General features: G+C 43.5%; 1 protein-coding gene across 2 annotated transcripts in view; it reads right to left on the bottom strand.

Moving 5' to 3' along the window:
* ADGRA3 (adhesion G protein-coupled receptor A3) overlaps positions 1 to 26026 on the bottom strand; it is a 499756-nt gene that overhangs the window by 321802 nt on the left and 151928 nt on the right. For both annotated transcript variants that reach the window (XM_078678405.1, XM_078678406.1), the window contains exon 3: positions 12931 to 13002. In XM_078678405.1, coding sequence (XP_078534531.1) covers positions 12931 to 13002 — 72 coding nt within the window. The remainder of the gene's footprint in view (positions 1 to 12930; positions 13003 to 26026) is intronic.

The following is a 26026-nucleotide window of genomic DNA, read 5'->3' as shown; positions in this document are numbered from 1 at the left end:
TCATGGCATGGAATTCCGAAGTGCATGGATACAGGGTGTCAAAGGAGATACGGTATTAGGAATCACTATAACTCAAGAGCTGTCTGATCTCCCTAAACAAATACAGCCAGAGTACTTAAAGAAGTCGAAACACAGCTAAAAAGATGGCAGAATTTACCGTCGACACACTATGGCAGGGTAGATTTGATTAAAATGTGTGTTCTGCCAAAGTTCACTTACCTTTTTAATAACATACCCCTAAATTTGACAAAATCTCCCTAAACAAAATACAGGGTAACATCTCCTCTTTTCTTTGGGCCGGGAAAGGGATCAGACTCTCCTGGAAAAAGCTTAGACGAAAATTGACACACAAAGGTTTGAGTCTACCCGACCTTCAGATTTACTGTTGGGCACACCAACTCCAAAACAGAATTCTCCTAAATAGGCCGGAGGACCACTTGATGGGTTGCATGTTCAAGGCAATGCTGCACCAAATTTCAGCAGAGGGTTTCATGTACAAATTTGGCGCCCCAAAATTTTTCAAAAAAGTTTGTTTTAAGGTTTCACTTGCCGCCGCCAAATTATGGTTTGACTGTCGTAGTATTTTAAGCATTCCCTACTACAGCGAGTGGGCACCTGTGTGGGATTCCCCAGGCACCCCGGAATGCATGAACAACGTGTTATCTCAACCACTGAAAGAGGCAGAGGTGAAGAGGTGGGGCGATATTGTCAAAGGAAACACCTGCCTCTCGTGGGATGCTTGGAACCATCTAACATAAAACAGTTTATCCAGATTTAAATACTATCAAATATCCACATGGTGTGCAAGTCAAAATTGGCTATTTCTGGGAGACTGTACAATGGAAGAGGATCTCCAGGATGTCAACCCAAGGAAGAAGGAAATCGCTCTTTGGTATAATTACTTACTGGAGGCGGCGGACAGGAAACTGGACCCCCCCAAATGGTCTGGGATGAGTGCTTGCCAGATGAAGAGCTCCAAATGTTATGGCAAGTATCTTTGAAAAATTATATTGTTTAATCAAATCCGCTGCACTAAGTAACAATCACTACTTTACCATCAATAGGATATATTGGTCTCCGCTCAAGATATCTAAAATAAGGGGAGGAGGTGAATTGGGCTGTATAAGATGCCAGGCACAAGAGGCGGACGACATCCATACATTCTTAGAAAGTCCAATTGGAGGAGGAGCTTAGCTCGCGACGCAGATGGCCGCCTAGGAAATCGGCTCCGCCGACCCTGGCGCTTTACTTCGATATCCTGTTTCCTATCCTGTCCTTCTACCCCATCATGGCAACGGTGATACTATCCTGACTACGCCGGTGTGTCTCCCGGCGAAATCCAAGTTGTATTGGCGGTGATCCGCCCCTTGCTCCTTTCCCGGCCCGGTGCTGCTGGGGGACCGGGGCTTTGTTTGTTGGCTCTGCCGGCCTCGGCCACAGCGGTGGCGGTCAGCGCGAAGGTGGGGGAGCCGGTCGGCGGAGGGGAGGCTGCCGATTTGCTCTTGTCGCTGAAGCGCCTCGTCCCGCTCTGTGCTCCTTCGCTCCCGGATACATTGTATCTCTGCCATTGCCTGGCTTGAAGGACGTCGGAACAGTTTCTTTGTTTCCTCTGCTGCTAGTGGACGCCATTTTCAGCTTTGCCCCTCGGCTTCTGACGGTGGAGATCTCGGAGTTCACTTTGGGGTCCGGATGTCGCCTGAAAGCGATTGAGCCTGTTCTACGATGCCCTCAGTCGCCCCCATGTCTCTGGCCCGGTGGCCCCTGGCGAGAAGTCGGCGCAGTGCACGGTGGGCGGTGAGTTATCATGGCGCTCGGCTTCCCGGGCTGCCTTTCATTAGTGAGCCTGGTGTGGTTGAAGCTGCTCTACTCCCTTTGCCTGAGACGCCGCTGGGGACCGGTGCTATCCTGTGTGCTCTGGAGGCGGTTGGGGCTGCTCTTCGTCTTTATGCCCGAGATTTGGGGTGCAGGCTTGCTGCTATTTCTCCTGTGGGCTGTGGTTGCCCCCCAGTGCTGTACACTGCGCCACACCCTGAGCCGATTTCTGTTGATTTCCATGCCGGGGTACCTATGGAGAGGTCGGAGGAACATGGATCTGATTCTGCTGAGGTGCTAACCACGATGATCCGGAGGAGATCTGGACTTTATGGTTTTGTACGCTGGCCGGGATGTCGTCCCTGGGTGCCATTTTTGTCATCTCCTTCGTATGCTGGTGGCCTGACTTTACATCCATTCCTGGGACTGTCGCTCTGGCCGGCTGCTTCCGACTTACAGTTGCATTGCCCTGTGGATTGTACCATTCCCGGACATATGACTGTTTGACGTGGACTTTCGTGGGCGACCTCCTATCCTCTGCTGGCTGTTCCGGGATTGTTTCTTCTCCGCAGCACTGGCCGGACGGCTGGAATCCATCAACCAACATGATCGCAAGGGGCTAGGTTAAGACATTTCTCTTGGGTCGCTATTCCTTCCGTTGCTGGGACTGTATACTGTGAACGGGACATTGCTTACACCGGCCGTTGGTATCCTGTCGGATGTGGAAGCCGGTTGTAGGTGGCCGGATATATAATTGTTGGTGGTCTTCTTCTTCTTTTGCTGATCTTTACCACCTTCGTTGTCTCATTCTCTCCTCCTCCATTCTTTGTACTTGTTGTACTTTTTCCCTTCTTTGGGGCAGTTTCGGGGCGACAGGCACGCTGTTTATGGGCTAGGCCGTAGCCATCACAGGGGTGCAGGGTGGCGGGTGTGGGGGGGGTTTGTTATTTTAGGTTTTTTTTTTCTATGGTCCCTTTCGCTCTTTTCTAGCTTGGGAGGGTTCTTTCCTCTTTTGTAGGGCTGGCTGTCCCTTGGTTTTGTGCCTTCTTTCTTTCTCCGGGTGTCTTTTTAGGCCCCTGACTTTCTCTTACTGGGGTGGGATTTCTGGGGTGATATCTGGGAATGTGGTTTATTGTATTGTGACCGGTTACTTGGTATTACCGTCTTGGTCGTTTTGTTTCTTTGGTAGTTATAATTATTGCCTGCCTCAGTTCGCAATCCGGGTGTGTCCCTCATGTCTTTTGGTTTTTCTCCTTTTTACGTGTGGTGCAATATCCTTGTTGTGACAGCCCCTACTCTCCTTTTGTAATTTTCAAACGAAAACCTACTATCCTTTGTTTTATTTCCCACGACCGGATTTGGTGTCTTTTCGTATATCCTGTTGGCCGATTGGTATACCTCCCTCCTGTTTATGATCAACTGTTTTGCGGCCGGCCATGATGGTTGTGGGCCTGCGCATGTAACTCCTTGTTTTTTCGAATAAAGGTTTTCAAAAAAAAAAAAAAAAAAGAAAGTCCAATTGGTCGCACACTGCTTGTCCTATCAGCGTGTTGCCCCAAAGCATTGTGGTCCATGAAGTAAGCATCAGCGGGTGCGCCTCTGCCAGGGTTTTGAGCAAAAAATCACTGTTGCGTTGGCCATCCCTGGACACGTGTTTCAAGGTTGTTACCTCTCATCAGCAGGGAATAGGCATATATGTAGGGGTGCTGCGTAGGCTGCCAAAAAATATCCTCAGGTCCGGTACCACTCGTGGCACGCAGGTGCGTATCCCGGGCTCGTCAGCCCCACCAGCTCAAGGGAGCTTGAATATAAAAGAAAGTCCAATTGGTCGCACACTGCTTGTCCTATCAGCGTGTTGCCCCAAAGCATTGTGGTCCATGAAGTAAGCATCAGCGGGTGCGCCTCTGCGGCCTTCTCTTCCACCCCTAACTATTTTCTCTACTGATGAGGGAAGTTATCCCGAAACCCGAGCCATGTCTCGGGCGATATCCAAAAACCCGGGACATGTATCGGGTCTAGTGATCATCAGTTCTACAAGTACTTACTTGCACCCACTGGGGTGAACCACTCAAGAACTCCATGTACCAGATTCCCGAGGAGTGATCCGGAGGAGGGGCTAGTGGTGTGCGCTCCATTGCGATTGCTTATATCCATACATTCTTAACCTGCTCAGTGTTGGAGGATTACTGGAAGAAAGTGGGTAAGGCCTTGACTGAGCTACTTGGTAAAGAAATAGAGGTATGCCTTGTACTAATATTTTTGGGATAGTACAGTCTTCAGGGAGGGTAGAGGAGGGTGAAATTACCGCCGAACAAAGTAAATTTGTGTTTTATCTTTTTCTCCTGGCAAGGTGAAAAATTTGTAAAAGGCGGCGTCAGGCAGACCCACCATCTTGGAGGGAATGGGGGAACTCAGTTAGATATTTTAAATTAGATCACAAGGTTAACTGTGTTAGAAATGGAAGCGAGTACGGCTCATTTTGGAGATTACTAGAGTAGGAGGAAGGTGGGTGGGCTGAATCGACCAGCGAACAGTCACAATGATTACACCTCTCGGTCAGTCTACGATGTGCATAATGGGTTTGCCCCCACGGAATATCAGCTGAGATCAGACCCTCTAAGTTATAAGCATCTGGGTTGCTGTAATCGAGAGGATGCTTATACAATAGTATGCAGGTTATATGAGGACAAATTTTTTTTTACTATAAGCCAATAGAACACATGTCAAACGTAGTTTTTTCTTCTTCAGAGTTTTATATAGCCCAAAGCTATCGGGCATCAGAGCAATTTACATGAGCACCATTTGCGTTACACAAGGAGACATTCATTTTTGTTAGGCATGGGGAGATTAAGTGATTTGCCCAGAATCACAGGATTTTGTGAACGTTGCCAAGATTATAACCCGGTTCCCCATTTTCGAGGGCGACCACCCTAGTCATTAGGACACATCCTCTCTAGCTCTGCAAGGCTACCAGCATGCATAATGGAAGCCTTTGGTCTTGTAATGAAATAGCGATTCTCCTAATTACCATGCCAAGAAAATCTAGATTTCATTAAATGCACGGAGGCTAACATTATCCCACCCCCCCAAACTTTTAAATATATATATATTCACTGAAAAAACCATAGGTTTTACACACGTTATAGTTAGGAAGTAGCATTTACAAAACCTATGAAATTCACTGAAAAAAACATAGGTTTGACACCAGTTATAGTTAGCTGGAAATTTTACTGATATAAAACCAATGAAATTCCACGTTATAGTTAGTTGGACTCACTATAACTTGCGCGTGTAATGCACTGCTGATGACATCACATATTACATCACTCATGACATCACTCATGACACCATCCAGTGAATGTGTGTCTTTCTGAAAAATAAATATTAGTGAATAATGTTTAAAATTTTAAATATATGTATTAGTGTTTCACTTTGTGTATAAGTAGCTGCATGGGTTGGTGAGTAGGTACATGTGTATGTACATGGGTTATTAGATGTTTTATTAGTATCAGTATGAGTGTTTGTATTGTTTAGTGTGGGAATTACTTACAACATTGATGCATGAGTGGCAGACTCTTTTTTTGTATGTATTTTGAAGACTACATATGTGCAGGACTGTATGGTTGAATAGTGTGTATATGTGTATGTTAGTGAGTAAATGACTGTCTCACTAGTGTTTTAAACAGTAACTACATATGTTTTAATCTAGAATATGTGAATATTGATGCATATAAGTGAGTATATGTGAGAGTAAGAGATTGTAAAAGTTCCTGTTTACATAAGTATGTGTTTCGAAAAGTGATTGTTTAAGAGAATAAATATGTGTCATTTTCAATAGAAGTAAGGTGGTAGTGTATGTATTGCTCTGTATGCGAAAAAATGGATGTTCAATAGTTTATTTGCATGTGTGAGTATGTGTGTGAGCAACTTTTGGATGACTGTTGGTGTGTAACAGGAAGTATAGGTGTATCACTTCATATGATGAGTGAGTATATGTATGAGTGACTATATAGAACTGTTGGTGAATGAGTGGGTGTGTATATAGATGGTGGAATTACTGAATTGGTTGTAACTGGTATGGATATCTTTTTTTTGGAAAATGTTAGTTTCTTTTTTCTTTTTTTGAATGTTTTTCAAGGGTTACATTACACTGAAAGGAGATCTGTTACTCTGTCACAAGGATGGTGTCATCAGTGATCTCATGAGTGATGTCACTGACCATGTCATGAGTGATGTAATATGTGAGGTCATCAGCAGTGCATTACACGCGCAAGTTATAGTGAGTCCAACTAACTATAACGTGGAATTTCATTGGTTTTATATCAGTAAAATTTCCAGCTAACTATAACTGGTGTCAAACCTATGGTTTTTTCAGTGAATTTCATAGGTTTTGTAAATGCTACTTCCTAACTATAACGTGTGTAAAACCTATGGTTTTTTTAGTGAATTTCATAGGTTTTGTAAATGCTACTTCCCAACTATAACGTGTGTAAAACCTATGGTTTTTTCAGTGAATTTCATTGGTTTTTAAAATGCTAATTCAGAAATATCTCGTGTATGCAACCTATACTTTTGTCAATAAAGTTCTGGCAATATTTTTTTCGGAAACAAGCCGTTTTCTTCACTGTTCAAGTTGCATAGAGACTCCTTGTAAAGCGATACAGAATTAGAAAGTCTGTACCTTGCCTTTTTTTGAACGCATTAAAATTTGTCTGTAAGTAAAAATAACCTTTCTAAACTTTCGTGCGCGACCCGGTGTGCGCACTCTCGGCAACAGTTCTCAATAAAATGGATAGCGCATTTCCAGGCTTACGTGCGCGACCGACTGCGCGCACCCGCCTACATATTTCGTGAAAACTTTGCAATTTGAACTTATTGAATTTCTTCATAGACCCATCAAAGAACTTATAGTACGTCAAAGAGACTAAACCTAGGCTTCTTTTTTATATTATTATGAACATTTTCATTAAATGGAGCCGAATGTCTTTTTAAACTTTCGTGCGTGACCGAATGTACACACCTTGGTATTTTTTAAAAAATATATAAAAGGTTTTATACTTTAACAATTGTATGGTTGAATCGAGCTCAGAAGATATATTAAATCCGGATGTGTTTGGATTTACTCCTTTTCACGTTTTGAAACTTCGCTGAATTAGACCGCTACTTCCAAATGACGTACGTGACCAGATACTATCACCGCGTACACGTCCTGAGACGCGCATGTGAAGTCATGTGACTTGAAAACAACACTTCCAATTGGTTCTTAGTAGTTTCTATTCTGCAATTTACACGGAGCACACCACACACTTCCCTCACTATCTTTTCTACTCTCAAAAGAGAACAACGTTCAACATCTTTCGGAAGACTTTCTTTTCACGCGATAATGTGAAATACTGAGATTGTTACAGGATTTTCTATCAGATATGTGTTCCCATTGCTGTTGAAGCACTAACACCGTGGAAAATTCCACCGATAGCAGTGATATTTTTAACGCCGAGCACCGGCGATTTTTATCGCTTAGAAGCCTTCCTATTATGAAGGTTTATCTCCTAAGTCTCTGATTCTCAAACTGTGCAACGCGGCTCCCCTGTGTGCCGTAATGAGGTGCTAGGGGCGCCGCGCACACTCTAGTGTGACTAACCATCCATAAATTCCACGGACATATCTACCCTGTTATCTGCAATTGTGAACATCAAAAGGAGCTGCGCTACGCCCCTGTGAGAGGCCTCACTCCCACTGCTGCAACGGCTTGGCAGTCCTCCAGATGCACAGGAACAGCCCCTCCGATCCATTGAAGTTCTGTGTCGGTCTCAATACCACTTACGAAATGAAAATAAGCACTATAGAATATTCAAGCATGTAGTACTCCTCCTGCTACAGCATACAGAATGCATTCTATTACCTATAAAAAAGTGAAACACCCACGCTACAATCATATAGAACACTTCCTCTAAAGAAGCCTGTGAATAACTTTAAAACATCAGGTTAACCTTTTTTTACTCTCTCATCATTGTTAAAGATAAGTATTTACAATACTATATTAAACAATGCCATGGTTGTTGCTTTTTAATTTTAAAAATCTTGCAATCTTTCACACACCCAATACTCATGGCTTCTTTTTCGTGACAAAAATCTTGCAATATTACATACCTACATAGAATAACAGAAAAAACATAACACTACAAAGGCCGAACACTCTACTAAACGCGGATTTGTAACCTATGGGGCAGATTTATGTTAACTACTTCATACCCAGATATGCACCAGTTAATGTGCACCACAGTATGCTAGTGCTCCGTTACCCATGGTGTGCCACATTTGAAATGTGGCGCACCATAGTACAAAAACACCATACATGCGTAACACATCTGTGCTGAAAAAGTAATACATAGCTAGAGTTGCATCGCAAGTGTGATGCAGCTCCAGCAAGGCTAACCAATGCACTATATTCACAATGCTGCGGCTATACCTACGCCTGCTTCAAGCACCTGCACAGTTTTGAAACAGCATGGGCCTGAAAGTCACTGAGTGAAATATCATGCATTACAGTCAGCCACTTTCAAGACGCATTCCTTCAGAGGAACACTTACCGTTTATTAGAGGTAGATCGTCCGACTCCACCGGAGGACACCCCTAATAAAAAGGACATATATATAAAATGCGGACTAGCCGCTGTATCGTGCTAGCAAACTTTAACTTAAAAATCGTTAGAAAAAACAAAAGGAATCGAGCAAAATCAGTAGGCCACTGATAGGATCTCTTTTTGACCTCGCTAAAATAGAAACATTAGGAACAACCCCTCATGAGAAATATGAAACTAGTGAGAGAAACCGAGCTCGACGCCATGATGGCTGCAAGACAGCTCGGCTCCGCCGCCCACCCCGCCCAAAATAACGACAAACCCTATGCAAATATTAGAAATATATACAACACACCAGCAAAGTAACAGGGTAAAACGTTTTATTAAATAACTATTTACATGGCAGCCTGCTGCAACATCGATCCAAATGCATGAGGCTGTTCCTGTCGAGGTAGCATAGCTGGCGGCCTAGGGGTGGAGGACCGTTGTGCAAATACCCCGGGGACGACACCATGTGCCAAGGCTCGTCCCCAGTACATCCAGAGGTGATGTCCGACAAGTTGTATGGGGGGATGCCTTGCTGATGCCGCCACCCCCACCACCTTCTTGTTGCCTGATCCGGCCAGCTCAATCGATCGAGCATGAGACTCATGCACTCTGATCTCCTTGGCCTCAGTCAAGCATCAATAGTAAGATTTTCATAGGTGAGTGTAGGTTCATAGTTTTCCATCCACAGACTAAAAGCCTGGAGTGGGAGTGAAAAAACCATAACTAGGTAAGAAGGAAGGCAGAGACTGTAGGAAGGACTCTGGATATGCTTGGTCCCTGACATGCTTCGATGTCACTGCCTTGCACAAATGGCATAAGTCCTGGATGTTGGGTGCCATAGTTGAGGGTTTGACCTAAAGACACGTCCTGCGGTGCCCTGGTCCAACCATCACATATACCTGCGCCAGGAGACGGCGTGGGGTGCACTGGAAGGGAGAGGCGGCGCGAACGAGCCTCCCCCACCTCCCCAGGTGGAGGTTTCTCAGCTACACCCCAGCGCTTCACTCGACAAGCTAAGTTGCGCCCGCTCCTGCGGCACATTGCCTTGCTCGGCCAGCTGAATTACGCCTGCTCTTGCTATTGCAGCGTCTCACCCGCCATCCGGCTGAATTGCACCCACTCTTGCGATACAGCGACAGGCGGCTGCCACGGAGCTCAGGAAATGGCGGTCGGCTCCACAGACTTGGGCCTGGCCTGCAAGGATGGCTCTGGGCAACCCTGGAACTCGGACGCTTGACTGCTAGGGCATGGGCCCCATTCCCAAAAGCGTCCCATCAGCCTTGAAGATTCTACAAGAGTCACCGGGGCCCCCGACTCCCGCAGAGTTCCGGTGGGGAGCGACTGCCATGATTGCTCGCGGAATGGCCACGACGTAGCCACGGGGTGCTCTCATGCTGACGCCAGCTTCAGTCTGAAACATCCAGAAACACTGTAGACTACCAATTCGATCAGTTCCGGTGGAGCCCCAACGACGTATCGCGTTGTTGCATAATGCGTCATATGACACGCCGCGTTAGCGCACCCGGAAGTGCTCCGGTGCGCGAGGCGCGAAGCGCAGCTTCCCGGAAGCAATCCGGGGCGCGGCGCGGAGCGCGTAACGTAAGCATAACAGGTCATGTGACTTGTTAATAAAACTTTTCATTGGTTTAGAACTATTTTTTGTCCCAAATGATGAAAACCCCTCCTTGTTTCCTCTTGGCTCCTGCCCCCTCCCCAAGTCTCGCTCGGCCAGCTGAGTTTCGCCCACTCTTGCGGCCTACGACATGGATAGGCCGGGGCGTTATGGATCAGTATGGGCAAATATACACTTGGGGATTCACAAGCAACAACAAGCCTTTGTATTTGGGGCTCTAAATACACAACAGTGACAGAGAACAGAACCAAACTAAGCACTCAGGGGCTACGTTTAAACGTAACATCATCTCCCCAGAGGTACATCACCTTACACAGACATGCACTCTGATCTCCTTGGCCTCAGTCAAGCATCAATAGTAAGATTTTCATAGGTGAGTCTAGGTTCATGGTTTTCCATCCACAGACTAAAAGCCTGGAGTGGGAGTGAAAAAACCATAACTAGGTAAGAAGGAAGGCAGAAACAGAATCTTCCTCTGCAACATCAGGCTCTGCATCGCTACTTACTTATAAATGCAGAAAAAACTCAATTAACACAAGGGCTCTTTTCAGAGCCACCTTATATCAAAGCACTCAAACTTCTGATTTATCTCCATTTTCACACTCTTGTAAATAGGTGTGCGCGCCAGAGTGCGCGCACCCCGCAACTTTAAAAAAAAAAAATATATATATATTTTCGCCTTTAAGGGCCTTACTGCACACCCTGAGAAAACCTACGCAGCAAAACAATCTCTACCTTCTCCCCTTTCCATGTTCCAACGCTTTGAAATGAACAATATATTTACTCGCAGTGACAAAATGGCGGTCAACACTTCCTGATTTCCTTCGAATCGAACGTTAACAGACGTCACGCAGCAAAAAAAAAATTCCGCTCGCGCGCAGCCGCTTGAGTGCGCGCACCCGTTCGCGCGTAGATATATAATTGACTTTAACTTTAATTTTCTCAGCAACTACTGAACGGATTTACACCATTCCAAAAAAAGCGTAATCTGCGAGCCGGACTCTACAGTTTTGCCAAATTTCTTATAAATCCATTCAGCCGTTCGACCTGTAGCCGTGTCTAAACGTCCTATGGAAAATAACATGGAGAAAACACGTTTTGGGACCCCCCTTTTATCTCAGCCCCCACTTCACCAATCCCCCCCAGACTTTCAGGGAAGGAGCGCAGCGGACCGAGCCATCTTCTTTGAGAAATTAGCAAAGATTCATCCACCAGGGCCAAAGTTAATCCAAATAGAATGTTGAGGATTTCCTATGGAAACTAGGTCCTAACTATAACTACCTACTGGCGACCGCCAGTAGGAGAGATATATATATATATATATATATATATATATATATATATATATATACACATATACATATACATACATATACATACAGATATCATTATACACACACATACGTTATGTACAGCAGAATGAAGTCTTAAAAAAGTAATACTTCATTAATTCTGTGCTTCAATGCTAAGTGTATGCATTTTAATGAAATGTTAAAAAAGCCCAAGTCTTGTAGATTGCTTGGCTCACAATTAACCCTTACTTGTAAAAGTCTGATCTAATAGCGATCCTTTATTTCAGACAATTTTCAATAATCCAGAAGTCTACCACACAATCACCTGGAAAACACCAAGCAATGGATTACTGTGTCTATTATCCAGTTTATTCGAATTTCATTATCCTAGTTTGCTGTCCATTCATTCTGTTTCCGGTTTCCTCGTTTCAACAAGAATGCCTGTCTTACCATATGTTTTGCAAATCTTTCCTAATACATGCCAATAACTTTCTCCACGTGTAAAAGAGGCAGATGGTACTGAATGCATGCCTATTATAGCCTGACTGTATTATGTTCTTGAACAATCAACACAGTGATGTCATACTTTAAAGTGGCTATGTGGAGTAGCATTAAAAGATTAATGCAGAATGTTAGCCTCTGTATCTCGACTGAAATCTAGATCCGCTTTGCATGGTAATTAGTATAATTGCTACTCCTTATATAGGTTAAAAGCCAATGAGGATGAACCCTTGTGGTCCACCATCCAGGGTGGGGTATAAAGGAGAGAAGCTGCTGCCCATATGATTGTCTATTTTCTTGTTTCTAAGACACAATAAAACCCATTACAGTACAGAATCCTCAATACAAAGTTTTATTTGTAGCCTCTCACTTTGAATATTGAGGTCAATACTGTTGAAAGATGCATACTGCTCTAGTCAAATAAGTAAACAGGACAACCCATTGTCCATAAAATAACAATTTCAGTTTTAAAAGCATTCTGGCGAGAACAAAGAGATTGGTAACGGTGTGAAATTGTTTGTATCCACATATTTTTTTTAAAGAGATTATGAGCTTGACTATTCTGTAGGAAGTCTGGTACAAAGCTCTTCTTAAAGGAGGCATGTATGATGTTAAGCCGCTGAGTGCTAAGCCTTAGGCGGATTTGATTTTTCTTTACGCTAAGGAGGCAGGTACAGGTGTGTGTGTGTGCTGGGGAGACTGCTGGGAAAAATACTCACTTCTACATATTTACACATGTAGAGTATTGATGAGGGATAGGTGGGTAATCTTGGGAGTTGTCGATATGCCAGAGTTTAGACCAAAGATTCTTGGTCCTGCTTAAACCTGCTTTGTACACGCAACCACTTCTGTGCTTGGTCATAGGCATTTTTTAAAAATTATCCTAACTGCAATGCAGCAGCTGACGGGGCACCACTCTTGCCCCGTCATTCAACCACAGGGCTGATTATTCAGTGGTTCTCTCGCATGGTAGTACATAAGCCACAACAGAAGCAATTAAACTGGCCATAAGTGTAAAGCACGATCATTTTCACAACGCATAGAGAAATTCGGAAAATACTCACAGTCTTTTCAGTGATGAAAGCCCCACAAAGGTTCCTGGTTCAATTGTAGTTATAATGTTGCTTTTGAGATCACTGGAAAAAAGAAAGTTGCAACAACTAAACCTTCAATTAATAAAACAACCCGTGTTCTAAAAATATGCAGTCTACAACTCCTGAAATACACACATACAGATTTCGGTACATAATTCTATGCAATCAATTGGTAATCAAATACCAAATTTGGTCACTTTTATTTTTAGTAACCAAAAACAGGATACACATTGCTACAATATAAGAAGATATCTACTTGGCGTGTTACCAAAGAAACCATAAGACAAACCACAATATAGGGTGGCCGGCTGCAAATGAGAGCTTTCACTGTCCTCCCCCAACCGGGCAGTCGGGATTTGGACCATATTTGGTTATTTAAGTAAATATGTCTGCTTGTACCTTAACGTCTAAGACTATATTTAGTGCTTTCTGGACAACCAGTAAGACTTCTAAGTATGAGTGAGAATGATAGAAATTCACTATAAAAACTTTTCTTGTTTACAGTCCACCTTTTTAAGCTGTCCAGTTTTCTAAAACCTTCACCAATCTCACTTCTAACACCTGCATGCAAATCAAATTATTTTAGTACGTAAGGGCTACACATTGATGATCGTCCAGAATACTGAACTATTAACTTAACTGATACTTGGTCAACTTCCAACCTTTAATAAGTCATTAACGGTCCTAAGTTAAACAAAAGCCACACATTTGATCTAACCTATTACCAGACCTAGTGTTATTATTTCTCAATCTCCTCACTTGCTCCTGTCATGGACTGATCATCGCCATTTTCTTTTAATTTGCGGTCCACATCTATGAGTCAAATATGGCTACCTTTGCTTCTCACATCTAAGACATTGGTGGATAAAGTGGCTGACTCCCTTAGCACCTCTTCTCCGGCTCTTTCTTTTATTATTGAGTTTAGCAACGAAAATGTGTTTTGTCCATCATATTTCCATCTTGCTTAAACAAGTGTTTCAGTACAGGGCAACTCCCTCCTCCCCCTGGTGTTATGAAGCACCTTACCACTGTAAAAAAAAGTGACATTTCACCATTTCTACCACTGCCAAAGTGGTTGAATCGCAGAAGGAAAACATATTTGTTCCGCTCGTACTGTCTACTATAGTAATCCCATTTTACAACTCCCAAACATCAAGGTGGTCTTCTCTACTCCCCAATGGCTGGCAATTTTGACTACACTCATCACAGGCACTTTGATCTGACCGCATACTACAGGCACATCTCTGAGAGATTTGGGTGTGTGACCATGGCTTCAACATGTTTCACCTGATTGAATTGCTCTCTAACTACTCTCAGCCTGTCACTGTTTCTCTATTTAAAGCCATATGCGTTGCTCAAGGCTCTGCCCTCAATCCCACACAGTTTCATCTTAATGTAGGCGTGCTCCCTTTTGAGTCTGACCCATTCCTTCGGTTTCAGATGTGTCGCCTATACCAACGACCCGCTACTAAGCCGATGCCTTGACGCGAACAGCTCCCTTCTTCAATGTACGATCAAGTGGGTCTCTTTGATATCGTGCTTCGGATAAACTGCAACACGTTGTGTCAAACTCCTTCAAAGGGGAGATCTTTGATTTTGACAACCGTTGGTGTAGGCCGCAAACAGGTGTCCCACTGAGATTATCAGTACCCCTGAGCCACTTCCTCTGTGTACAACCTAGGGCAGCCCTGCCAAGTACCACGCATCAGACGTTCGACTAACGCATTGCAGCATGGTGGTCCACATCACAGAACTGAAAATGCAATGTCCCACATTATAGGACCGCAGCTGTCAAACGCTGTAAGCTGCTATTATAATGCACCTACAGTTGCAGTGGCAGCTCGGTGTGTGCTGCTTCCAGCAGGCTTGGGGGCTCTGGCTCAGTTGCTACAGCTCAGTCTGCACAGTGCTACAATGCAACACTGCTAAAATGTCGACGTGCCACAAGTCGCTTCTTCACAGTATCAAAAACCCTGGAATGTACCAGGCACCTGCTCAATACCAAAAACCTATTAAAACTGGGATGCGACTCAAAGTATAGGAATAGAAGTACCCAAATAACACATAAAAAAACTCGGGGAGATAACGCTTGAATCATTTCTGTGCACCATCCAAGTTATACACACTTGAAGTCTATTGTCGGGGAATTAGCAATATGGGAATACAGTCTAATACAGTTGCAGTTGCCTAACAGACCCAGAAGCTATACCATGGTAAGATGGCTACAGAAAGTCCAAAGAGAACCAGAATGTTCCCATCTAAGATGGCGTCATATCTACGCGCCGTGTTTTCCTCTACACATCGCCTAGGTCGGACGCCTCGCCAGTACAGTGGATCGTAGTAGCAAGATGGCTGCGCTCATGCAGGGTATGTCCATGGCACTACTGGACAGGCTCCAGAAAGGTGAAGCTACGCAAGACCGGAGGCAGTTGAGAACGTTGCAAAGGCAACATATGCAGGTCTTCGAAAAATGATGAAGCGTCAGCCACGCAGAATATTGGGGGCCCCGATTAGGCAGGTGTGAGGCAGAACCAGAGGTCAGGGAAACCGGCCCCACAACAGGAGACTAATTACTCCAGCAGCCACCTACGATCAGGATTGTCTTCCTTAACAAGAGACGGGGCCCTGAGGGTATTTGGGAGTCTGAAACATGTAAACCTATCGAATAAAGGAAGAGTCCAGAATGAACCCAAAAGTCAGGGACTGTTACCTTAACAGGTGGGAGCCAGGATTCTGGTCAGTACCGGACGACAAGGGCCTCAGCGGCAGTGACATCACCTGGGGTCATCAGAGATCCAGAGCCCATATTGAAAGGACTAAGTTATGAAAATGTATTGCCCGACGACAGAAAACTGGCATAAGTTTGTTTTCTAACAGGATGCACGTATGTATCTCTTTGTTCTACAAACTATATGCATTGAGCAACAGTAACCCTGGCTCAATCAGAAAATGTCACTCATAGTCGTTGAATTGTCACTCATAATTACACGGACATTTTGGAAACGTTACACATACCAATCTGAAACCTTGGCAGCTATGCTAGGGGTTACTTTTGAGTCTCAGCTCACTTGAAAAGACCACATTGTCAAGATTTCCTCTACTTGTTTTCTTCCTTAAAAGACATTTAAAAAGAATGTTCCACTCCTGCCTCTGAGTTCCACAAACTTCCAGGCCACTAGAGCATCTACACTGGACTACTCCAATTTCCTTGTTCCGGGACTGCCAAAATAGCTCAAATACTTCAAAATGTTCAGTATTATGCTCTCCAACTCATCTTAGTCCTTAACTGACAGTGCGACCTCTCACTCACATCTGAAAGCACTCCATTGGCTTGCGGTGGAGAAACATGGTTTGCTCAAAACCTCGTTTAATGCTTTTCATCATACTAACCCCTCTTAAATAGAATGCCTTTTTCTAATTTACCAGCCAGACAAAATACTTCTCTCTTCATTCAGCATATCTTATTCGCTATGATCAACTGTGCTTCTGTAGCCAGAGGCCGTGTTCAGTTCACAAAGCGCTAAACCCAGAGTTGCAAATGACCACCATATTCCCGTGATAAGGCGCACAAACCCTTCACGCGCGCACATAAACTCACTCCAATGAATGGATCGCAAGTAGCAAGAACGTGCCCCTCAATATAGTATGTTGACATCATTTAACCATTTCTATAGAGCCTGGGGGACCCGCCGGGGGTCAGGAATGTGACCCTGCCTTTAATCATACAAGGTGAAATGTACCAGATGCCAGACAGGCCAGTCCTGGAATATTGACAGGATTTCCGCTCTCGTTCAAGCTTTCCTGAATGAAGGGATTGTATTTCCTTCCACTGATCCGGAGCGCGCGCAGTTACGTAAACATCGACATGCATGTGTAAAATGAAGCGGGCCCGCAAAGGACTGAACATACAAACATAAAATAAGAAATCCCTGCCCGATAAGAGAACTGAAACCAAATACTGAACTACGCTACGTGGCTGCTACTCAGTCAAATGAAATATTACACCCTTCTTTGAGTTGCAGTATTTTTCATGGTAGATATAGTCAGCACACTAAACAAGTAAGAATTAGCTAGTTGAGAAAGCAGGTTTTAAGAGTACCAGTAAAACGATCAAACAATGGAGAGGCAACTCGTTTCTTCTGAAGAAAATGGCGAATATCTATTTTGAGAAATTTTGTTCTCTGCAGTCTCCAAGACTACAGAAATGGGCGAGGACAAGCTAATGGTTCTACTCAATTCACTAAAAAAGAAATAAACTAGTATGTTTATAGTACTCATTAGCACAAACGAAGGTCATTTCAAACTTTTTAAACAAGGTTGCTACTAAAACTATAAAAAGAAGATACACAGATGATAAAGGCATGCATGGTAAACCACCTACTAAAATCTATTCCTAACCCCTCCCACTCCATAAAATGTACCCCTTACCCCCTACCTACCACCCCTAAAAACTTAGTTTTCCGAGGGTGGGAGGGGTTGTCTATCACTTACCCCTCCCACTCCCTGAAAACTAACACAAACCCCTCCCACCCCCTAAAAACTATCAGGAACCCCGCCAGCCCCTAAAAACAAATACAAACCATTCTACCCCCTTAAAACTAACTTCAACCCCTACCCCCTTAAAACTAACTTCAACCCTTACCACCCCCTAAAAACTAACACAAACCCCCACCCCTTAAAATCTACCCTGAACCCAACCCTAAAAACGAACACCCATCCCTCCCTCCCCACCCCTGAACCCTTCTTACCTCCCCTGTTCCCCCGTCGCTCCTCGGGACTGCCCAGCCACATGCGTGGTTCAGGCTAAGTCATTGTTCTTGCAAGTCATCCTTCGGCTTGCATGACTCCGGAACTCATTGTTCCAGAGTCGTGGTTAAGGATGTTTCCCAATTCAACCAAAAGTCGCCCATCTCCATTAGGCGGCTTAGAATTGAACCAACATCTGGATGTTTATAAACTTTCTGTAACTGAAAGGAGAAAAACAGATTCTAACAACTGCTGGTCCTCCGACCTAGCGCCTTCAGTTAAGCCCTCTTCCAACCATGGTTCCATCATCAAGAAAGTATACACTCTTTCAATTACAATTGTTTTTCACTGTCACAGCTGCTAAAGTACTGTGCCACTGGATTTCTCCAACTGAAAATCCTTGCCGCTGAACGGACAGGGCTTTCTTGTACAGTGTCTTCCATAATGGTCTGGTGTCTTTTTTTCTTTCTGAAAGTTCTTTGCACCACGCAGGAAAGCAATGCTGTTAGAGCTTTACTTGTGTTAGACAGACATCTTTGGAACTCTCTTCCCTTGGCTATACGTTGTCTCTTAAGTTTTATTCAGTTCAAGTGGTCTCTTAAAAAGCATGTATTTTCAATAAAAAGATTTAAACCTAAAATGCATGTATTTTGCTAACTTGCTGCTGTGTTGTTTTTCTCAGTTAACTAGGTTCCTAGTTCAAAACATGCACTCAACAAAAAAATAGAGGAAATATAGCAACCTATCCATACAAGTCTTTTCTGATTGGGGTAGAGGTGAGCAGTGACAGCCAGAGCAAAATAGGTCCACACAATTCAGAGCCTGCTACAGAAAAGCTTAGTTCCACTAGACATCAATAAGGTACAAGAATCAGCTGGTGTTGGGATTTGTGGCATATGAAGAATACAGCACACTAAGATTCAGGGGACAGTTACAATGAAAAGCCTAGAAGTGATCTTTCTTCCTCAGGGTGATACTCATATGGAGTGGTGGCAAGCTCAGGCATAGTAACCTCGCCATGGCATGAACTTAGTGTTGCTCAAATAGTAATGAGAACCAGGACACAATCTCAGAAGGAATGGAGACCCAGGGTTTAACTGTCTAGCATACGTGCTTGAAGTGGAGCAATAAGACAGCGGAAGTACCCAAGAAAAGCAGTGAACCTGTGATTGACATTTGCTGTCTCTTTACCATAAAGGGCCATGTAAATCAACACTACCTTAATGTGATCCAGGAACTTCATTCTGGCTGAAGGCCCTAGTTGAGAAGCCCTCACCTACAGCATAGCACAACTGTATGTTGATGGCTGCTATCCCCATTTTTGGCTCTTCGCTGCTGGAGAGATTACCTGACTTAACCAACAGACATGGACATTTCTGACTTCTGCTTTAGCAGCTAGCGTCACTGCTCTGCTACATGCAATCCTCAAGCTTACAAGCATTTACAATAGGTCTTGCATTTATGGAAGTTTAAGCTATTGGCATTGTAAATGACAATGCGCTTAATTTATGATTTAAAAACCAAAACATAAATAAAAGGCATTGTCATTTAAAATGCCAATAGCTCAAACTCGCGTAAATGCGAGACCGATTACATTGCAAATGGAAGGTATCACGAACAACGGGAAGGCGGGCAGTATGGTGACGGGGAGGGAGAAGGCATGGACAACTTAGGTTAAACAAGGCACGACAACGGGAGGGTTGGATGGAGGGGGAAAATAAGGACCCAAAGCACGTTGGGCCTGCAGTAAAATAAACTGAATAAAGAAGATAGTGCCCACAGTCTAAATAACATGTACTGTGTAACAGCCGAAGTAAAGGGGCCAGACGCCATGAGAGGTGGCAAATGAAGAGGAGGCTAAGGAGGGACTAACAAGCCTATTTACAAATCAGTAGGCAGCAGTTAGGACAGACAATGACTCAAGTCAATGGCTAATATAGGCGGAGAGTGGGCAGGGCTTCCATTCGCTACTCAATCACAAGTCTCGCAGAGCAGAGCATGTGCGCTGGCTCTAGGCTCGACCTAAAACTGGTAATATTAAACAACCTGTGAAAGCAGTGGATAATAGGGGTGAAGCAAGAGCTGCTGATTCTAATGTTCAAATTCAAATTGTGGAATACCAGTATTTTGGACTATTGAAACTTTTGAACGAAATGAGAACATTTAAAAGCTTTGCAAGGGTGTACATCAATTCCAGGGTTGTATTGCTAGACAGCCTGAGAAGATGTGCGCAGCACAAGAGGGCTGGGTCCAAAATCTGGTCAAAACTGCTAAAGTACGATATGGAAAAGGTTCTGGTGAATCAAATCAAACAACAAATGTTGCAGAACAACTGCGAAATTCATCAAGAAGCACATGAAAAGAGAGAGAAAGAAAGAATGAGGGAATACTGTAATGGTGGAATTAAAATCTAAAGAATGGAGAGAAAGGGTGCAGCAAGGAGCAATACTGAAATAAACTGTGGTGCTTGGTGATAATTGCCAGGTCTTCATCCCTGAATCGAATCCTGATATAATGACTGAAAAATAGCATTGCAAAAAAAGGAACAAGGATTTGAATAAATGCTGAATTTTAGCCTCAAATTAATTTCCAGTAAAACTTAAGGTGGACATAAAGGGAGGAAGGAAAAGGTTATTTAACTGTAGGCATCGGTTTGTAGCGGATAATGCTGTAGATTCAAAAGTGCAGCATATTTGTGCCATCTTCTGCTGGGCTCAGACATTTGCAAGCTGTTTTTCTTCAAGCAAGGCTTTTGAGTTGCAGGATGTACTGTGACTCCACACTTCGAGAGCAAGGTGCATGGGCATCAACTCCATATTACATTGTTTTCCGCAAAGTGGATGCGAGTATTTAAGGAATGGCAAGTGAAGGCTGCATGGTGCATCACGTGCACTGTAAAAATGAATTCAGTAATAAGAGAAGAGATCTGTATGTAGAGCCACACAATTCTGTGGAGGAGGATGGGCACATGTGAATCTACAGCATTATATGCTATGTAACATTACCTGTCCACAAGAAATGCAAATAAACGATCTACAAAGACTGTACAGCAGTGTCCCCTTTAAACAGGGGCTAGCATGTGAATGACGCAGATGTCTGAAACAAGGTGCTTAAGGCTGTCTTGTCAACCATAGCTTTCTTACGGGCTAAAATATCCACAAAACAGTGTTTGGTGAAGATGTGTGAGATTGACCAAGTGGCTGTCTTACATGTGTCATCTAACAGAATGTTACCAAGGAAAGCCATATTTGCCACTTTTTTGTGTGTAGAGCACACACTTGAAGTTACAGGAAGGGCAATTTTCGCTTTGTAGAATCAGGCTTGGATGTATTAGATTTGAATTAGAAAAATGCCACTTTTTGCATCATCACCCCAAATTATTTAGGGTTGTACTGCTTGTTTTTTTAATCTCTGCATGGGGACTATGCTCACCAGGCCCTAATAAGTGTGCGCTGACCCCCTAAAACACACAAAATTGGCTGTACTCCTGACCCGCATATTTCACGTATTAGTAAAAAACAACTTGCTACATCCCACTCAATCAGGCGTCAGACCAACTTACTCAAAGGGGACGGCACTGCTCTATGCTACTGAGTCAGTACGGAAGAGTGTGGATAAAGGGCTGACGACTGCGCTGGTCTTATTAGATCTCAGTGCAGCTTTTGATATGGTGTCACATAAGCTGCTAATGCACTAACTCAGAAGAGGGAGTGTGGATGGGGCTGCCTGGACTGGATATCTTGTTTGCAGGACCGCAGCTTCCAAGAGTCACAATCTGCGTATATTTCCAAACCAATTTCTCTAGCACAGGGGGTGCCGCAGGGTTCAATTCTGAGCCAGACTATTTTTAATCTATACGTTGCCCCACTGGCTAGGATTGTAGAAAAACATGGCGTTACAATTGTGTCATATGCAGACGACACACAGCTAGTGGTCACCCTGGCCCCAAACTCAGCTTTGCAGACTGCATGAAAAATCTGGCAGGGTGGATGGCAGACAATTGCCGGAGTTTAAATGGCAAGAAGACCGAAATACTAATAATAGGCAAAAAATCCATCCATCTGGTCTTCGGCCTGGTGGCCAACAATTCTAGGACCAGTCCCGACCCCGAAGACTGAGGTAAAAATTCTGGGAGTATGGATAGACTCCAAACTGTCTTTCGAGACCCAGATCAAGAGATTGACAGGAAAATGTTTCGGAATCCTAAAAATACTCAGAAAAACTCTGGACAGTCTTCCTATGTCTGCCAGGAAAACCCCCGATCCATGCTCTGGTCACAGCGAGACTAGATTACGGGAATATGATGCTCCTGGGTGCAACCAAAAAGGGACTGCAAAAGCTACAATCAATCCGGAATGCAGCAGCTGTCTTGGCGTTGAACTTGCAGAGACAAGCGTCTTCCAAGAACGCACTGGAGACATAGCATTGGTTGCCCGTTCAGAAACGCATCACGTTTAAGGCACTATGTTTCGGGCACCGTATTCTGCAGGATAAGGGCCCCACATCCCTGCAGAACCTACTGTCACCTTACAAGACCGAAAACGATCTGAGATCCACAGGGACACATCTGGCTAAAGTCCCAAGGATCAAAAAAACACGCATGGGAGCGCGATCTTTCAGCTACCAGGCAGCAAAAAGCTGGAACGCATTACCCGTGTCCCTCAGGGAGGAGCCATCAGAGAGTGGTTTCAGCAAAAAACATGGCTCTTCACACAATAGACAATGATTATCTATGATAGGCAGATTACGGATTCCCGGAGTTGTCAGTTACAACTAAATAGCGTGGGGACACACCAGGGGGTGTATCCAGTCGCTATATAAACTCATAAATAAATACATAATAAATAAGTCTCTAGTATAGGTTACAAGGTGTACCCAGGTCCTGAAACTTAAATGTCACCAGTGGACGGCAGCGCTTATAATGATACCTACTACAGTGGCATTGTGAATGCAGGTCTACCGCTGCAGCTCACCTGTGCAGGTTTAAATCTACAAACTTGACCTGCTAAAAGAACCCCTTTTGACAAGCCTAATCCCTCCTTTTACTTATGAATAAATCACCCTTCAGTAGACCTTATTGTCCATAAGGCCAGGTGCATTGTACTTAAAAGCAGGACATGTGTACTGTTTCTTATCACTGCAATGTTGTGTAGGAATCTAGGACCCTAGTGTAATTTTCCCAATTCATGCCCATATATAGGTATAAATTACCCAATCCTTATATAGGCATAGAAATCATTACCATATTTAGACTGAGCCTATGCAGCCCAAATACGGCATGGCTACTTCCACTAAGTTCCCAGAATCAACAACGATTTCTTAGAAAAACCCGTCTTCAGCAGCTAGGGACTTCCCCTCACCTGAATACTAATTTATCTAGGAAATCATGGAGTTTTCAAAGAACTGAGTCTTTGATGACGTTATTATGTTCAATCATACCTCAAACTCGGCACCTTCAAGGTATAAATATGCCTACATTTGCCCAGACAAACACTCGGTGGTTTGGAGCAGATCGACTAACTACTTGCCCGACGCCCTGCAGCAGCAAGTGCCGAAGGAAGCCGACCCTCCAGCTGACTCACTGAGAGACGCTGTCTTTTCTCCTGCCGAAAAATCCAGCTCCAGTGTTTCCAGGCTACCCTTGCGGGTTGCTGGGAAATCGAGTCCTGAGAGAGAGATACAAGACCTCCTTCATTCTAAAACCAAGGTACAGAGCTGATTAGACCCTTAAGAGAATACTTGGAATAGATTCTTGGCAAAGAATACTAAACTTAAGCTACACCTCACTTACTTCTTCCCTCGTACTAGACCTAGGTTAGGTACACCGGGGTAGGCGTATTTTAGAAGCACCAGTTGAGTACTTTTAGTCATTATTTTATCACTGTATGCATTTAATGTGTTTTAAATATTTTATGGCTTAGAAACCATATCATGCTTTTACAGTACTACTTTATAATACTTATCGTATTATATGCCTTGTACTCAATAACCAGTATTACAATTGTAGCAGTACATTTCTTATGGTTGAGAAAGAAGACTGTTCAATAAATACTTTTTATTGAAAACGCCAGTCTCTCTATTTTCTCAGCACCTCTGGTGAAACGAAGCATGCACGATTGACTGAGTAAAATAGCCACCTATTGTTTCCGCGACTCTAGAGATCGATTTCTTATTCTTTGGGAACAAAGTTGTCATGTTTATGCGGTTGTCAGAAACTAATCCCTTCTTGTGAATTCGAGAAAGTTTCTAGTGACCTCTGAGCTAGCTGGCACTCACAATTAAGTCTAATAGATTCGGTAGAGACCTAGTCGACCTCAGTCCTACGTCTAAACTACAGGATATATTATTCCAATGCGCAGAGCCTATTGGGAATATAGGAACTACACTACAGCAATCTATCTCCGTTCACTGGCTCCTCACCCGCCCCCTTCACTCCTCTCTAAACATTCCTTCCCATGGTGTTTGGATCTCGGGAGAGAGCAGTGGCGCACAGCTGCATTCCTCCCCAGTTGTTGTGGATTCTATCACTAATTAACACAGTGCGTTCGAGGTCGCTTTCACTTTTGTATCCGCGCTTCTTTTACTGGTGAATTGTATGCCTATCTGTGCTCCTCACATTCGCGCATAATAAAGTGTAAATCATAAAGCACATTCGGTACCCGTCCCTGTGCAGGTCGCAATAACGGACTTACTTTAATAATTGGGTGGCAATAGTAATATCCAACACTCCAACATGTATCACAGTGAGCTGAGCACGTTGTTATAACTACTTCCCTTTTGACAAACTGCGATACACACTGTGATAAAGGCACACTTCCACATCTCCCTGGCCTTCTTTTAATTTGCCTCTGTAAATAATTAACATTTAGCACCTGGTGGATTGCGGGTTACCTGTAAATGTGAAACGATGCAATTTCATTTTCTCTTTTCACGTTTCTGAATTTAAAAGTGGTTTTCATTTATCTAAACAAACCTTTAACGGGCACAGGTGTAACTGTTCTACTTGGAACCTTTGTAGGCAGCACCTAGAATGAGCGCGTTCTAGGGCAGGGAGCTTAATTTCAGCAGGGGTCTACCGGTGTGACCATTGGCACTTCATTAACACTTGCATTTTGCGTGTATTATGATACATATTTCTTATTTAGTCTTCTGGATACTGTTGGACTGCTGTAGTAGATGTAAGATGTGTAGCTACCTCAGCAGTTCATGCTCTTCTAGCTGCCATTGGTAGGGCCCATAACTATATCTTTTTATACTGTAGTATGCTACATTTAGTTTGTCTTGATGAAGATCCATGAAAAGGTGTTGCAAGGGGTCAAAACGCTTATGCTTCCACTGATACCGTTTGCAAATAATTCTATGCATTGCAGCCTTCACATTGGGTGAATTCTGTGCCCTTGCAAATAATTTATTGTAAAAGCCAAAACAGAGACTTTGTTTCTCTTTTTAATTAACTTTCTCCATGCACCCAATACATGTTCACTTGCACTGTGCTGTCCCTTGGAGCACATTATATCATATTTTGGATGAACTATAGTTTTTGTGTAGTTGTGAAATCTATGTATAGCTTATTTTGAATTTTATACAAGTGTTTACTCTATATCAATTTTTTCTTTTCATTTGGTGCAATTGGGGTGGTTACTGCTTGTTTTTTATTTCAGCACTTCGTGGGAGACAATTTGCTTTTCTGCTCCCTCGTTTGTATACCGCTTCCCACTCACAACCACCAGTATTTTATTTGATTTCTATTAACATGCTTTCTTTGCATTTTTATAAATCTCTTGTTATAAACCTTTAAAAAAAACTCCAATAATTGTGGGGAGCTTTCTAGAAGCACGTCACTGCGGAATTCACTGAGTGAGCTTGTGATCTTGTGCAAGCTGTAGAATGCTAGTGTTCTTTTTTTATTATTAATTTCTGTAGGGGGTGTTTACCAAACAACAGAGTAAATCATGGAAGTACCCGGCTTTACTCCTTTGTGAGGTCTCTGAAGCATTGCATCGTCTTCAAGGCTCTGTGTAAATGCACACTGCAACTTCAAGTGTGTAGTGTGGTGCTATTACTAAACTCGTTATTTCATTGTCCATTTTTGAGTGATGTATAACATTTACACAATAGTACACTACACAAAGGGCACAAATGTAGTGTCTCCTGTGAGAATGACTCCGTTTGGTCTGGGCCATGCAGGATTTCAAGACCGGCAATTTGTGGGCTTACCGTGTGTAATGAAAGGACCCATATCTACAAAAATGTTAAGTTTCAGCGTGTATTTTTCTATCAATCTATCGCCCTCACTCTAGCTATCTATCGCCCTCACTCT

This window comes from Lissotriton helveticus, chromosome 2_2, assembly GCF_964261635.1.
Source record: "Lissotriton helveticus chromosome 2_2, aLisHel1.1, whole genome shotgun sequence".
Lineage (NCBI taxonomy): Eukaryota > Metazoa > Chordata > Amphibia > Caudata > Salamandridae > Lissotriton > Lissotriton helveticus.
This window is presented reverse-complemented; position numbering and strand designations above follow the sequence as displayed.